The 17,653-nt window shown below is 38.6% G+C and overlaps 1 protein-coding gene across 4 annotated transcripts in view; it reads left to right on the forward strand.

Annotated features, from left to right (window-relative positions):
• The window catches only part of mid2 (midline 2), a 192,873-nt gene that overhangs the window by 88,606 nt on the left and 86,614 nt on the right, over nt 1-17,653 (forward strand). For 3 of the 4 annotated variants that reach the window (XM_069893194.1, XM_069893196.1, XM_069893193.1), the window contains one exon: nt 687-1,402. In XM_069893194.1, the coding sequence (XP_069749295.1) occupies nt 743-1,402 (660 nt within the window). In that variant the 5' untranslated portion in view covers nt 687-742. The remainder of the gene's footprint in view (nt 1-686; nt 1,403-17,653) is intronic. The other variant, XM_069893197.1, reaches the window with a different exon arrangement.

A 17,653-nucleotide genomic window follows, 5' to 3' on the forward strand; every position in this document is an offset into this window, starting at 1 on the left:
ATGTTTCGGCATCTGCAAGGCAACAACTAGTTGGGTTCAGAAAGTTCCTTGCCTTTGCTATTGATTTAGGCAGAAGTGTGTGGGCTACAATTTTTAAGAAATCTGCATACAGCACCAAACCTAGCAGCAGTCGTGATAGTGAGAAAAAAAGTTGAAGGCTGCAGGAAAATAATAACAAACTGGTTGGTTGGCATAAAGCTGGCAAAGTTAAATTTACTCCAGAGTAGCATGAATTCATGCATTGAGGGATGGCAAATGAAGCATGAGAATACTGGATAAATGAAGGGATACTGAGAGGTAGAGAGTGATGGAAGATCTTGAACGATCACCCAAAGTAGCAGAACATCTGTGGCATGTTTAAAAACCAAGTTGGAATAAATCTACTCAAAGATGGGCAAAAAAATTAAGAGTGGGGAGGTCATGTTATGAAGTATTTGAAACTTATCTTGCTAATGACCAAGGATCCTGAAGTAGGAATACAATCACTTTATTATGGTAAAGAGATGATTAGGAAAACAACCTCCAACGTGATAAATTTAAGAATATATTGAGTTCTATTTATTTTTCTCTGCATTGGTGATTTGATTCATTTGATGTTATGATTAGATTCCAGGGAAATAGGAAATGTCTGGCATGCTTTAAAGAATGTACAGTAAGCTCACACTATTTTTCTAACTCTCTCATAGGTAGCTGACCAGCTTCCCTGGGTACCTCTGATAATGCAAGATTGTTTTGCCTGAAGATGGAAACACTTGAATCTGAATTAACCTGCCCAATTTGTCTGGAGTTATTTGAAGATCCTCTGCTATTGCCGTGTGCCCATAGTTTGTGTTTCAACTGCGCCCACCGCATCCTCGTCTCTCACTGCACCAACAACGAGACGGTCAAATCAATCTCTGCCTTTCAGTGTCCAACTTGCCGTTATGTTATATCTCTGAACCACCGCGGCTTGGAGGGGTTGAAGCGGAATATAACTCTGCAGAACATTATTGATCGCTTTCAGAAGGCTTCAGTGAGTGGACCAAACTCCCCCAGTGAATGTCGCCGTGAACGACCCTGCGTGGATCCCATCACCATGTCCTCGGAGAGGATCCAGTGCCAGTTCTGTGAGCAAGAGCCACCACGGGATGCTGTGAAGACCTGCGTGACCTGTGAGGTCTCCTACTGTGACCGTTGCCTCAGGGCTACTCATCCTAATAAAAAACCATTTACTGGCCACCGTCTGATTGAGCCAACCCCGGACTCCCATCTGCGTAGCCTTATGTGTCTGGAGCATGAAGATGAAAAGGTGAATATGTACTGTGTCACGGACGATCAGCTGATCTGTGCCTTATGCAAACTTGTAGGACGTCACCGGGACCATCAGGTTTCCTCACTGAGTGATAGATATGACAAGCTTAAGGTACAGTATTATGGAGCTTCACTATCCATGGCCAGGCTGCTTGGTCTATTTAATCTCATCCATTCTTGCAGAATTTTGATCTTATTTCAGCTTTTATTAACCATCTAAACAGGTAGACATACTCTTTATAAAATCATCTATGCTGAAGGATGGCCATCAATACAGGGATTCGGATTTCAGATTTATTGTCAGAGTACATACATGACATCACATACAGCCTTGAGATTCTTTTTTCTGTGGGCGTGGCTGAATTACCAGTGCAAAAAAAAACTGACTCAATATTTACAAATAAAGAAATATAAACAAACTGGGCAATACAAAGAGAGAGGGAAAAAAAAGTGCAAAATTAAGTCCTTAAAAAAAAAAGTTCCTGATTGAGTTTGTGGTTGAGGAGTCTGTTGGTGGAGGGAAAGCAGCTGTTCCTGACCCTGGTGGTGCATGTCTTTTGACACCTATACCTCTTTCCTTATGGTAGCAGTGAGAATAGAACATGTGCTGGGTGATGTGGATCCTTGATGATTGCTGCTGCTTTCCCTGTAGATGTTCTCAATGGTGGGGGAGGGTTTTGCCTGTGATGTCCTGGACTGCGTCCACTACCTTTTGCAGGGCTTTATGCTCAGAGGTATTGGAGTCCCTCTACCAAACCGTGATGTAGCCAATCAACACACTTTCCACCACACATCTGTAGAAATTTGCCAGGGTTTCTGATGTCATACCAAACCCTTGTAAATTCCTGAGGAAATGGAGGCAATGATGTGCTTTCTTCACAATGGCCAATTGTGTGTTGGGTCCAGGAAAGATCCTCTGACATAGTGACTGCTAAGAACTTAACTTTATATTATTGCATTGTTGTATCAGCGTAGCTGGCATTGGGTACTGAGGTTGCTCAAACAACTGTCTCTATTAATTTGAGTGCTCGTTCAACATGATTACATGAGGAAGACTACTTCTGTTGACAGGAAAGCCAATGAACAGACACTGTAGATAATTAGAAAAATGAAGTACTGAGCAGTTGAAGAGTATTTTTATCTTTGTTTACTTCAGTCCTGGAAAATTGCCGAAATCTGGTTTCACAGGTACTTTTGATTAGGAATTGGAAAAGATTGGGAGGATCATTGGCGCAGCAGTTACTGTTTCTCACTCAGTGTGTGGTTGCAATCCTGATTTTTTGTATTGGTCTGTGTGGAGGGTGCAAATTCTCCCTGTGATCATGTGGGGTTCCAGTTTTCTCCTCTTCCCCATAATTTGGTGGATGAATTGGTTACCTTAACTTACTCCTACTATCGATGAATGGTCAAACAGGGGAGAGATTGAGGTTGCAAGTAAGAATGAGTTGTAGAGAAATAAATAGGAGCAGGAGATTGATTTGATGGCGGAGAGAATCAGTGGGAAGAATGGCCTCGGCTATTGAAAGGAAATATTAAATACATGAAATATGAAGACAGATCCATTTTATGGTAGCAACTTGACAAATGTTGAAAAGAGTAAACATGAGCCTAAAGGAGCAAATGGCCTCTTCGGCTCTTTACATGATGCTAGCATCTTGCAAGGATTACAAACATACAATGAGATGGTCGTGTTCTGAGTGTCTGTTGTTGGCTGATGAATGTCAATAGAACGTTAGTCATCTCATGAGATTAAATGGAAATATAAAAACTTTCAAATACAAAAATTGCCAAGATAAAATTGGATTATATGAGGCAGCTCCAAACAGATACTTCCAAAAATGAGAAGCACACCCAATATAAAGATTCCCTTTCATGGTTTAAATGATCATTCCTGTATAATTTAAAAACAAGCCCTCCAAGGTAATTCAGCATCAGAAAGTAGATTTGACAAAAATGCTTTCTTTAACGCAGTCCAAAGATGACAAACCTAAACAAAAAGCACATTTGTTTATTGTATTTGACTCTTTCAATATTACCCAATGTGGGCTGGACATGGGTGTTCATCTATTTATCATAATAATATACACAGATAACGTATAAGGGAAGAAAATATGCAATTTAAAACTGTAGCTCTGTGAACTCTATTGACTTGTATTTTAACTTGGAAGGTTGATCTTGAACATTGTGTGCTCTAATTTGCATTGTTTCCTGACGATTAGTATGTTGAGAATTACACAATTTTTTTGTATGTATTGTGAAACCACATGGTGCCGAGCAGTCATTAAGTGCTATTAAATGTTCATTAATTACATTTTGAGTGCTAATTAACCACTTTCTGTCCCATAATGATTCCTAAGGAAAAAGCAGGAGGGTTTTATAAAACCAGAAGATTTTATTCAATTGCCAGACACCTCTCCCAAAAGGTCAGAAAGTTTTAAAATGGTTGGCATAGCAGTTTGCGGAACACAGTGACAGTGATTAGGACTGGAGTTCGAAACCTACGCTGTCTGTAAGGAGTTGCTATGTTCTCCCTGTGTCTGCGTGGGTTTTCCCTGGGAGCTACGGTTTCCTCCCACCCTTAAACACACTGGGGGAGTAGGTTAATTGGGTGTAAATTGGGCAGCACAGACTCGTGGGCTGAAATGCCTGTATGCCGAAAAAAAACAAAAACAAATAGGAATTAATCATGCTTTTGCTCTTGTGGTTACAATGTGGTTAGTTTGGGAAATAAATGTCATATTCTGACAAGCTGCTTGGGGGCATTTAGTCCAATAATGGGGGTCTCTGTTTTTGTGCTTTCTCAGAGAGTATATAGTACAAGTGTTGGGCCCTGCTATGTGTCTACTTGAAATGACGATAGGAAATAACTTTTGAAAATTACTTTCCCAAGCCTACTACTCCATTCAATAAAAATGTTTATGAAATACTTCTTTTCTTTTTTTAGTCTGGTAATCTTAATCCCCATATTTTGTCAAATTCCAAAAATTCATTACCCTTGCAGAAACTTTCTTTATCTCAGTCTTAAATAACCAAGCATATTCATTCTTTAGACTCTTCTGCCTGGTTCTGGATTCCCTCCTAGAATCCAACCTATTAAGCCTTTCAATTTTTTTTACTGGTTTTAAACAGATTACCTCTACGTTTTCTATATTAGTGAAGAAAAGGCAAGACTCTACAATGGTCTCTGATAGGACAAAAGGTAAATCTCAGCAATTAACCTCATGAACCTTTGTAAGGTAATCAAAATTGTAAACCGTACTCTGGGTACAATTTTATCAAGGCCCTTTATAATTGGAATGAAATGTTTCATTCTTCTATTCAAATCCTTTTTTGATAAAAGGTTCCTCATAATTTAGCCTTCTAACCGCTTGCTTAACTTACATGTTTACTTTGTGATTCTCACCCAGTACTCTTTAACTTCAATAAAACAAAATTCTTTACTAACAGAGATAACATGACATTTTACCACATCAAACTACCCTTCCAAGATGCTCTGGGGTTTTTTTTCATTTTTCATTTTTCACATCCAAAACTCTTGGATGCCTCCTTGCACCTTCTCCATCTACCTCTGTTATCAGTAAATTTAGGCTACATTTTGCCTGTCTTCAAACTCATTGACACAAATTGCCAAAATTGAAGTCCAGATGCTGATCTATTTGCAGTCCACCATCCTAAAACTATTAATTTATTCCCATAACTGACCCTAAATCTGTTAATATGACCCAAAATTCACCTCAATTGAATCACATTTCTTTTTATTTAAATGCAAATAATTTTCTGTTGCCTGGTTCCCTCTGACCTCTGAAAAGTTACAATGTCCAAGTTCTGGCAGTTTAATCAGACACCCTTTTCCTTTCATAAATGTAAGTTGACTCGTTCGTACATTTGTGTTTAACTAATGTTGATCACTGATACCTTTTTGATATTACCTTCAACTTGTGTTCTTAGCAATGATGGGACTTTCTTTTCTGTACTATCATGTGTTTTCCTGTGAATTATGAAGAAGCCAGCACCTGTTTCAGAGGTGAATAATGAAACTTGCTATTTTTAATTGAGCCAACTCTGCGATCAAGTGAACATATGATATCAACAATCCATGATTGGGAGCTAAAGCACCAGGACTGCTCCTTTACACAACAGTGCTTTTCTTTGGGCCCCATGTCTTTCACCCCATTCTCCCCACTTTAGGTTCTTGCCCCAAGGCTGGTAGAACCACAATGTTCATCTCTTTAAAATTATTAGCCATCAGTGATCCATGTAAGTTGACAAGATTGTGAGCTCGCTTCATGCCTCCCATCTTAGTCTTCAAATGAACTTGCCTGAAAAATGGCTAAAACCAAATTTACCCTTTCACTTTTAATGCAAGAGCAGTAACTAACATTGCTCCTCTGGAAAAGTGAAAACAGTTGATATAATTTTGGTAAATAACAAAAATGTAATCATAGGAATAGATTCACATAAGGTTGTAGAACTGAAAGGATGGGGAAGTTTCTAGCATGTGGAGTAATCATTGTGGTGGACAATAAGTGATGGGAATAAAAGACAGGTTTTCTGCTGTTAGAGGGAATTATGCAAACTAGAAACCAGTCACATATTTGTGACTCAACTGGTTAAAATTCTAATTTTTCAGTAATGTGTTGTTGGAGTTGACGATTTTCCTAAATGTACAGAAGTCCCAAATTGGGAATTTAATAAAATCCCCTGTTAATTGCTGGAAAAGTGCATGTTTGCCAGCCAAAGGACAGAATCTGGTTCAGCTACAATCCCCTGCAGATGGAATTTGAAGGCCTTTTCTGTCAGGGTATCAAACATAAAATAACAGCCACTAGGCCAGAAAGCCTCAAGACAAATGCTTCAAGTGAATCTGACCCAATGGCCAGAAATATTTAAAGTAGAGCCTCATCAGGAATTTTCCTGTATAGGACAGGAAATCTCAGAATTGCTGGGAATACAGCAGCTTAAGGGCAGAGATGAATAAATGGCAAATATTTATCCCTCACAAGTAACTATACATTTTGGGGATAAAACTAAGGGAAATTTCATTTGATTATTTCAGAAAAACTGGAAATTAAGGAAGTTTGTTAAAAAATGCAGTCTGAGAAATTGGCTAGATTGAAGTCATAGAGAAAATGTGAAGCTTTTTTCAACTCTTTCAAATAAGATGAAACACGTTTTCTGCTGTTGGCTCCAAGGGTTGATCATGGTGTAATCCTAGTCACAGAATCAGGCCTTTGGCCTACCACATCCTTGCCAACTTTTTTACACCAATCCCATTTTTCTGCTTTAAAATGGTTATTTTCCATGTCTTCCCTATTTATGCACCTGTCCGAATGTCTGTTAAACATGCCGTTTGTATGTAGATGGTTTCTTGGCTGAAGTAGAGGACAGCAGTAGCATTTAAAGAATCCTATTCTGGAAATTTAGCACTTCAAGGGAGAAAGGATGACAAATAGTAAGCGAATGGAGGTACCCATTTTGGCTTTTGCCTTGGAGATGAATTTGTGTTGTTTTAGGGAACAGCCACAATGCAAGCAGTCATAATAGATTCATTTTGTCACACTCATTTTAAAGATAAAATTATAAAATTTGAAGGGACAAAAAAAAATTGTCGAACAAAGTAAATGCAATTGCTCAAATTGCATTGGGCATCAGCTGCATTTGTACTTTAATCATACTTTCTCTGGCGTTCTGGTAGTCACACAACTAACATATAACTAAAAGGCTAAAAGCCATTGGTGAATCATAGATTGACTTGTGAGAGTTTGATGTATAAATGTCCCTTGTTTTGTTGGATAGCTATCCCTTGGACCTTGAGGGAGGCTAGTGTGGAAATTGCAGGGCCCCTGCAAGAAATATTTAAAATGTCTTTAGCTATAGGTGTGGTGCCAGAGGTCAGCTCATGTTGTTCCATTGTTATTTTATTTTTAAAAAAGGCCCCAAAAGTAACCCTGGAAATAGGCCAGTGGGCCTTACGTCAGTAGTAGGTAAATTATTGGAAGTTATTCGAAGAGATCAGATATTCAATTATTTGGATAGCCAGAAACTGATTAGGAATATTCAACATGGCTTTGTGTTGAACCAATCTAGTGGAGTTTTTCAAGGAGGTTACCATGAAAGTTGATGAAGGAAGGTCTGTGGATGCTGTCTATGTAGACTTTAGTAAGGTCTTTGACAAGGTTCCACATGGGAGGTTAGTCAGGAAGGTTCAGACACTAGGTGTTTATGGTGAAGTAGTGAAATGGATTCAAGGATGGCTAGATGGGAGAAGCCAGAGAGTAGTGGTGGATGATTGCTTCTCAGACTGGAGGCCTGTGTCTAGTGGTGTGCTTGAGGGATTGGTGCTAGGACCATTGTTGTTTGTCATCTATATCAATGATCTGAATGATAATGTCGTAAAATGGATCAGCAAGTTTGTAGATGACACGAAGATTGGAAGTGTTGTGGACAGCAAAGAAGGTTTTCAAAGCTTGCAGAGTGATCGGGACAGCAGGATAAATGGGCTGAAAAATGGCAGATGGAATTTAATGCAGACAAGTGAGGTGTTGCACTTTGGAAGGACAAACCAAGAATGGACAAGCCTGGTTAACGGTTGAACACTGAAGAGTGTGGTAGAAGAGAGGGATCTGGGACTAGAGACACATAATTCCCTGAAAGTGGCATCACCGCTGGATAGGTTATAAACAGAGCTTTTGGCATATTGGCCTTCATAAATTAAACTATTGAGTATACGAGTTGGGATGTTATGGTAAAATTGTATAAGACTTTGGTGAGGCCACATTTAGAGAATTATGTGCAGTTTTGGTGATGTAACTACAGGAAGGATATCAATAAGATAGAAAGAGTGCAAGGAAGATTTACTAGGATGTTGCCTGGACTTCAGGAACTGAGTTACAGGGAAAGATTAAACAGATTAGGACTTTATTCCCTGGAGTGTAGAAAAATGAGGGGAGATTTGACAGAGATATTGAAAATTATGAGGGGGATAGAGTAAATCTAGGTAGTGTTAGGTCTGCTTTGTTCATGAATGAGTGAGACAAACACCAGGCTGAGTCGAAATCAGGGTTCTTTGTTCTTTATTACCGGATTGTAACACTTGCGACCAACAAAGTTAGTCGGAGAATGCATTCTGCCGTTATCAGCAAAATGGTGATTTTTTATACCCTTGGATATGTGCTTAGAACATCATCATATCATTACTTGTCCAATGACTAAAACTGTTGCTATCCTTTCCCTGCTAGCTTCCTGCCTCTCAATCCATCAATGTCTCTCTTATCTTGTAAGTACAAGGATGCATTCTGTTACTCCTTAGTACTGGGTGACTCCTTCTCCGGTCCCATCTCATGATGTTTTACCTAACAGGAGTACAAGGACACCTCCCCTTCTTGTTACTGCCCTGTACAGGGTAACTCCCTACACATTCCCATCTCATGATGTTTTACCTTACAATAGGTGAGATCCAAACCAGATGATGTGGGTGTGATAGTACAGATCTATCACCAATGTACATAGTGTATATAGTTACTGTATCTAGACTGTGCTAACAGCGATTGGCTGAGAGCTAAGCCACGCCTATTGTCTGGGCCTTAAAGGGTTGTGTCCCTAGCCAGGTCGGATCATTCCAGACTGGTCGGCCACCTGTGAAGAGCTCCTGTCTTTTGCTAATAAAAGCCTTGGTTTGGATCAACAAGTCTTTGGTTCTTTCGACGAGCTCTACAGTGGGTTAAGAGTGAAAGGGAAAAAGTTTAGGGGAAACATGAGGGGGAACTTCTTCACACATAGATTGGTGAGAGTTTGTAAACATTGCCAACTGAAATGGTGAATGTAGGCTCAATTTTAACATTTAAGAAGAATTTGGACAGGTACATGGCTGGGAGAGGTATGGAGGGCTATGAACTGGTGCAGGTCAGTGGAACGAGACAATATTGGTTTGGTACTGATTAAAAGGGCTGAAGGGGCCTGTTTCTGTGCTCTAATATTTTATGGTTCTATTGATTATGATTTGAAGACTTGTAAACAAAGCCAATTCGCAAATTAAGATATTTGCTGTGGAGTTAGGATTGTAATGGATTGAAATGATAAGAACTCTCCAGAGGATGTTTTGGAAAAATCAAGAGTGAGAAAGTTGAACTATTAAATAGCTTGGAGCTAGATTTTTACTTAACCCAGTTAATAAAAAGATTGCACATTTTGTAATTCTCCATTTTTCAATAAAGGAGATTAAATTGTCTCTGAAACCAGTTTCACAGAGAGCAGCATTTAACACAATATCAAGTTGTATATATCATCCGTCAAATATATTGGCATACACTAACAAGATAAAAACAGATGGTTGGGTATCCATCACTATGAAGCCTTTAATTCTATGAAAATTTTGTGTACATGGAGAACCTGAAAACAGAAGAAAAAAATCTCTAAATCATCTACTTGTACCTTATCATTGAAGATCATATTCACTTAAAACTTGTTGTAGATTTGAATAATGAATTTTTAGCTTTCCAGTAATTGGCGAAATTAAATTGTGCACTGAGGAACTACAAGGTGTTGCAGAGAGGCAACACAAATGGCTTAAGCTTGCAATTGTTATTAGCAGTAAACCTAGCAAATGTGTAAATCTGTGAAAATTTGTTAACCTCAAGAATTGTTATATGAATGCGAAATAAGGAAAACGAAATCCATTTTAAGGGTTATGCTTTTGAAAGCAACTATCAAGAAAAGCTGCTTTATAAATACTTGATGGTAAATTGATGAAGATGCATTTCTGCTTCGTGCTGGTAAATTGATGAAGATGCATTTCTGCTTTGTGCTGGTAAATTGATGAAGATGCATTTCTGCTTCGTGCTGTTGCATGTTGACCCACAAATTTGTTTCTGTTTTTTAAAATTTTTTTTATTTTTCACACTGTGGACCATATTAACCAAAATACACACAAACATTTCCCTCTTGAATATAGACAGTGTCATTTTCCCCCCTCCCTTCCCTCCTTCCTTCCCACCACCCTCCTTACCCACTAAATGTTCAACATATACAATACAATAAATCCATTAAACAATGTCATCACACAATGAAAATAAACAAGAAAATTGTGTCATCTACTTTTACATACTGGGTCAGTTCATTTCGTCGTCTTCTCATTCTGTCATTTTAGGGGGTGGAGGTCCGCGGTAGGCCCTCTCTGTTGTGTTCCATGTAAGGTTCCCAAATTTGTTTGAATACTGTGACTTTATTTTTTTAATTATATGTTATTTTTTCCAGTAGAATACATTTATTCATTTCTATGTACCATTGCCGTGCTCTCAGGCTCTCTTCTGATTTGCAGGTTGATATTATACATTTTTTTGCCACAGCTAAGCCTATCATAATAAATCTTTTTTGTGCTTCATCCAATTTGAGGCCTAATTCTTTACTTCTTGTATGACTTAGAAGAAAGATCTTTTTGTGATTTTATTTAATACCTGATTTAGATCTTCCCAAAACTTTTCCACTTTTTCACATGCCCAAATTGCACATCCTGTTGTTCCCGTTTCCTTCTTGCAGAGAAAACATCTATCTGATACTGTTGGGTCCCATTTATTTAACTTTTGGGGAGTGATATATACCCTGTGTAACCAATTATATTGTATCATGCGTAACCTTGTATTTATTGTATTTCTCATAGTTCTGGACCATAGCTTTTCCCATGTTTCATTTTTTATCTTTATGTTTAGACCTTGTTCCCACTTTTGTTTGGGTTTACAGCTTATTTCATCATTCTCTTTCTCTTGCAGCTTGATGTACATGTTTGTTATAAATCTTTTAATTATCATTGTGTCTGTAATCACATATTCAAAGCTGCTTCCTTCTGGTAACCTCAACCTGCTTCCCAATTTGTCCTTCAAGTAGGTTTTCAGTTGGTGGTATGCAAACATTGTACCATGAGTTATTCCATATTTGTACTTCATTTGTTCAAAAGATAATAAATTATTTCCCAAAAAACAATTTTCTATTCTTTTGATCCTTTTTCTCTCCCACTCTCTAAAGGAAAGGTTATCTATTGTGAAAGGGATTAGTTGATTTTGCGTCAATAATAATTTTGGTAGTTAGTAATTTGTTTTTTTCCTTTCTACATGAATCTTCTTCCAAATGTTGAGCAGATGGTGCAGAACTGGTGAACTTCTACGTTGCACTAGTTTTTCATCCCACTTATAAAGTATATGTTCTGGTACCTTCTCCCCTATTTTATCTAGCTCTAACCTGGTCCAATCTGGTTTTTCCCTTGTTTGATAAAAATCTGATAGATATCTTAATTGTGCTGCTCTATAATAATTCTTAAAGTTTGGTAGATGTAAGCCCCCTTGTTTGTACCATTCTGTTAATTTATCTAGCGCTATCCTCGGTTTCCCCCTTTCCATAAGAATTTCCTTATTATTTTCTTTAGTTCATTGAAGAATTTCTCTGTTAAGGGAATTGATAATGATTGAAATAGGTATTGTATCCTTGGGAAAAAAATCATTTTAATGCAATTTACCCTTCCTATCAGTGTTAGTGGTAAATCTTTCCAATGTTCTAAGTCATCTTGTAATTTCTTCATTAATGGCTGATAATTTAATTTGTATAGATGGCCTAGATTCTTATCTAGTCTAATACCTTGGTATCAGATTGCTTGTGTTTGCCATTTAAATGGTGATTCTTTCTTAAACTTTGTGAAATCCGCATTATTCATTGGCATCGCTTCACTTTTGTTTTGTACCCCGATATTTCTCCATATCCCTTCAATTTCTTATGTAATTCTTTTATTGATATTTCTGGTTCTGTTAAGTATACGATGATGTTATCTGAAAATAGACTGATTTTATATTCCTTCTCTTTTATTTTTATCCCTTTTATTTTATTTTCTGTTCTTATCAGTTCTGCCAAGGGTTCTATAGCTAAAGCGAACAGTGAGGGAGATAGTGGACATCCCTACCTAGTTGACCTGCTTAATTTAAATTGGCTTGATATATATCCCTGTACTGTCACCTTCGCCAATGGTCCCTTATATAATGCTTTAATCCAATTAATATATTTTTCTAGAAGGTTGAACCTCTGTAGTACTTTGAATAAATAATTCCATTCTACCCTGTCAAATACTTTTTCTGCGTCTAACGCAACCACCACTGTTGGCGTCTTATTTCCTTGTACTGCTTGGATTAAGTTAATGAACTTACAGTAATTGTCCATTGTTCGTCTTTTCTTAATAAATCCAGTTTGATCTAGTTTTACTATTTCTGGTACACAGTCGGCCAATCTTTTTGCTAATAGTTTTGCCATTATCTTATAATCTGAGTTAAGTAGAGATATTGGTCTATACGATGCTGGTGTTAGTGGATCTTTCCCCGTCTTTGGTATTACTGTAATTATTGCTGTTTTACATGAATCTGGCATGTTTTGTGTTTCTTCCATCTGGTTCATTACTTCCAGGAGAGGAGGAATTAATAAGTTACTTTAAATGTTTTATAGAATTCTATTGGGAGTCCATCCTCGCCAGGCGTTTTATTGTTTGGTAGCTTTTTTAATATATCCTGTATTTCCTCTATTTCAAATAGTTTTATCAATTTGTTTTGCTCTTCTTCTTGCAATTTTGGTAGTTCAATTTTAGCTAGAAACTCATCTATTTTGTCTTCTTTCCCTTCGTTCTCAGTTCGGTATAATTGCTCGTAGAATTCCTTGAAGTTTTCATTGATCTCTGTTGGGTTATATGTAATTTGTTTGTCCTTTTTCCTTGATGCCAATACCGTTCTTTTAGCTTGTTCTGTTTTAAGCTGCCAAGCTAGTATTTTGTGCGTTTTTTCTCCTAGCTCATAATGCTTCTGCTTTATCTTCATTATGTTCTTCTCCACCTTATATGTTTGTAGTGTTTCGTATTTTATTTTTTTGACCGCCAATTCTCTTCTTTTTGTTATATCTTCCCTTGTTGCTAGTTCTTTTTCTGTACTTACTATTTCCCTTTCCAGCTGTTCTATTTCCCGATTGTAGTCCTTCTTCATCTTAGATACATAATTTATTATCTGCCCTCTGATGAAGGCTTTCATTGCATCCCATAATATCAATTTATCTTTCACTGATTCCGTATTTATTTCAAAGTACATTTTAATTTGGCGCTCAATGAATTCTCTAAAATCATGTCTTTTAAGTAGCATGGAGTTTAATTTCCATCTATACGTTCTTGGTGGGGTGTCCTCCAGCTCTATTGCTAATACCAGGGGTGAGTGATCCGATAACAATCTAGCTTTATATTCCGTTTTCCTAACTCTCCCTTGGATATGGGCTGACAACAGGAACAGGTCAATCCTTGAGTATGTTTTATGTCTACTCGAATAATATGAGTATTCCTTCTCCTTTGGGTGTTGTCTCCTCCATATATTCCAAAAGTTGCATTTCCTGCATTGATTTAACCATAAATTTGGCTACTTTGTTCTTTCTGCTAGTCTTTTGTCCAGTTTTATCCATCTTTGAATCCAAATTAAGATTAACGTCCCCTCTTATCAATATATTCCCCTGCGTATCTACAATTTTTACCTTGCATAAATTTTTAATCCTCTTCATTAGGTGCATATATATTGAGCAAATTCCAAAATTCTAAATATATCTGACACTTTATCATTACATACCTCCCTGCTGGATCTATTATTTCCTCCTCTATTTTGATTGGTACATTTTTATTGATTAATATAGCTACACCTCTAACTCTTGAGTTGTATGATGTTGCAGTTACGTGCCCTACCCAGTCTCTCAATTTCTTGTGTTCCACTTCAGTTAGATGTGTTTCCTGCACAAATGCTGTATCAATTTTTTTCTTTTTTCAGTAAATTTAACAGCCTCTTCATTTTGATTTGGTTATGTATTCTGTTAATATTTATAGTCATATAGTTCAAAATGACCATTTCATACTTTGTTTACATCTAATTTCCACTTCCTCACCACCCCTTTTCCCCATTTCTATTTCTCAGTTTTCTTTTTTTGAACGCACTGTATGACAACACTTCTAAAACATAAAATATTTCAACCATTCCCACATCTAAAATTTCCTTAACCCCAAGTGTTCCCCCCCACCTCTCTGAGTCACCCCTTGTCCCTTGCCGGGCAGCCACAGCACTCCTCTCCATTCGGACTGCGAACCCGTTCGCAAGTGTCAACTGATTTTGTAGTGACTGTTATTCTCTCCCACCCAACCCCCTCCAGAAAAGACTTTTATCTTCACATTACAACAAAGCTCCCCCTCGTTTCTTCTCTTTTTCTTTTTATATTTATTTATTATTAATTTTTTAACCCCTCCTCTTTTTTCCCCCTTCTCCCTTACTTCCCTTTTCTTCCCTCCTTCAGTTCTTACTTATACATTATTTTTACTTCTTTATAAGTAGTTTGTCATTGTTCTTTGTTCTTGTTACATCTCTTCATCCCTCTTTCTGTCTTCCAGGTGTCTGCAAATTCTCGTGCTTTCTCCAGATCCGAGAACAGTCTGTTTGCTGCCCCGGGATAACTATTTTAAGCACCGCTGGATAAATTAACATAAATTTATAGCCTTTCTTTGCTGCGTTAAACTCCTTCCTCTTCTTCAGGAGCTCAAAATTTATGTCTGGTTTTTTTTGTCTTCTCTCATTTTATACATTGCCTTCTCCATTATATTTTCTCTTGTCGTGTATCTCAGGAATTTTACTAAAACGGATCTTGGTTTTTGTTGTGACTGTGGTTTTGGGGCTAATGTTCTGTGTGCCCTTTCTATTTCCATTCCTTCCTGCATTTCTGGCATTCCCAGGACTTTTGGGATCCATTCTTTTATAAATTCTTCATATCTTTGCTTTCTTCATCTTCCTTAAGGCCCACTATCACCTACTATAGTTTTCCATTATATCCATCTTCTGCGCTAACAACTCCTGTGTTTCTTTAAGTTTTTTCCTACATCTACTATGACCAGCTCTATTCTACTCCCTTTTCTTCTGTACTTTTCATTTTTCTTTTCATTTCACTAAATTCTAGTGTCAGCCATTTTTTTAATGCTTTCATTTGTTCTTGAAATTTTTTTAAATCTATGTACTGTCCATTCATTTTACCTCCTATTCCTCTGTGCTGAGCTTGGTGTTCTCCTTCTTTTTCTTCTGTATCTGCTCTTGGCTTTGTGTCTTCTATTTCTCTTCCTTGTATCTGTGTCTCTTCTGACTTTCTTGTTGAGCTGCTTGTCTCAGTTGGGTTTTTTTTTCCCATGGTGTCTTGATGTTGGTCCTCTTCTTCTGGGTTGGTTATCTGTTGTGTCTCTAGTTTCCTTTTTTCATTCTCACCCCTCCCGTTCCCATTATTTTCTTTATCTTCCAGCTGGGAGCCCTGCTGTCAGGTCTCTCTCAGCTGTTCGTGCTGTGGAGTTTCACTCCACAGCTGGTCCCCCCTCCCGTCGGTGTTGCCCTTGTCGTGCGCATTGCTGTTTGTCTCCGTGAGCCATTTTTGCAGTCCTGTGGTTAGTGGGTTGCAATCCTGCGGGGTCTCCACTAACCTCGGGGAGTGGGTTCCTCTTTCCATGGCGGGTCCCTGCTTTTTCGTGCAGGTAAGGCCTTCACCTTTCTCTTCCGGCGTCTTTCTTTCTTCTTTCCTTACTGTTGTTTTTGGCTTTTCTTTCTTGGGTGCCATTTTCTCCACTATTTTTTATTTGTTGTGATTTGTGTGTCTGGGGCTTTGCTTTTTCTTCACTTTTTTCCTTCTTTTCTGGAGAGGGTGGGTATTCTCCTACTGGCCACAACTCCATCACGTGACTCCTCTTCAAATTTGTTTCTGTTGATCCTTGTTTCTGCCTCCTTGTAAATGGCGTTCGCAATGGTGTCTGTGTACCAGACTTAGAACCATAGAACACTGCAGCACAGAAATGGTCTCTTTAGCTCATATGCGAAACTATTATTCTGCCTTGTCCCTTTGTCCTGTATCCAAACCACATAGCCTCCATACTCCTCCCATCCAAGTACCTATCTGAATTTATCTAAAAATGTCAAAATTGAGCCTGCATTCATCACCTCATCAGACGGCACATTCTACACTCTCACCAGTCTTTGTATGAAGATGTTTCCCCCCTAATGTTTGCCCTAAAAATTCCTCCTTTCACCCTTAACCCATGTCTTCTATTTGTGTCTCACCTATCCTCAGTGGAAAGAAAGCCTGCATGCATTTACCATGCTTGTAGGCATTTGAAGAGATAGACAACAGACTCGCCAAGGCAAATAGCGCCTTTGGAAGACTACACAAAAGAGTCTGGAAAAACAACCAACTGAAAAACCTCACAAAGATAAGCGTATACAGAGCCGTTGTCATACCCACACTCCTGTTCGGCTCCGAATCATGGGTCCTCTACCGGCATCACCTACGGCTCCTAGAACGCTTCCACCAGCGTTGTCTCCGCTCCATCCTCAACATCCATTGGAGCGCTTTCATCCCTAACGTCGAAGAACTCGAGATGGCAGAGGTCGACAGCATAGAGTCCACGCTGCTGAAGATCCAGCTGCGCTGGGTGGGTCACGTCTCCAGAATGGAGGACCATCGCCTTCCCAAGATCGTGTTCTATGGCGAGCTCTCCACTGGCCACTGTGACAGAGGTGCACCAAAGAAAAGGTACAAGGACTGCCTAAAGAAATCTCTTGGTGCCTGCCCCATTGACCACCGCCAGTGGGCTGATATTGCCTCAAACCGTGCATCTTGGCGCCTCACAGTTCGGCGGGCAGCAACCTCCTTTGAAGAAGACCGCAGAGCCCACCTCACTGACAAAAGGCAAAGGAGGAAAAACCCAACACCCAACCCCAACCCACCAATTTTCCCCTGCAACCGTGCCTGCCTGTCCCGCATCGGACTTGTCAGCCACAAACGAGCCTGCAGCTGACATGGACATTTACCCCCCCCTCCATAAATCTTCGTCCGCGAAGCCAAGCCAAAGAAATAGGCATGTGAACTGATTATACTAATTTATTCTAGTCTTTTTTTAAACCAGTAATATCAATTGGCCATGATTGGCAGAGTAGGTTGAGATGTGGTGGTGAGTGTGTTACTCTCTACCCTGTGTTTTACCCAGGCTCACATTTAGCCATTGCATCTTGGTTTTGCTTAGCCATACCAAAGCAATGGTTAAATCTGAGAAACAGTTTTTTAAAAAAATCAGCCAAAGGAAGGAAATATCTCTTAAAATAGATTGAAAAGTTAAAAACTAACTTTCTTCTTGCAGGTGAAAATAATCCCAAACAGGAAATTGAGAAATTATTATGCTTGGGTGGCAAATTGTGGCTCATTTCCTGCTCCCAAAATGTCGATGTAGACACAGATGGAATGTAGAGATGCTGACTGCTTTATCTAAAGGTGCTCTGTTGGGAAAGAGTAAAAC

The sequence above is a fragment of the Narcine bancroftii genome, chromosome 8 (assembly GCF_036971445.1).
Source record: "Narcine bancroftii isolate sNarBan1 chromosome 8, sNarBan1.hap1, whole genome shotgun sequence".
In the NCBI taxonomy this organism is placed as follows: Eukaryota; Metazoa; Chordata; class Chondrichthyes; order Torpediniformes; family Narcinidae; genus Narcine; species Narcine bancroftii.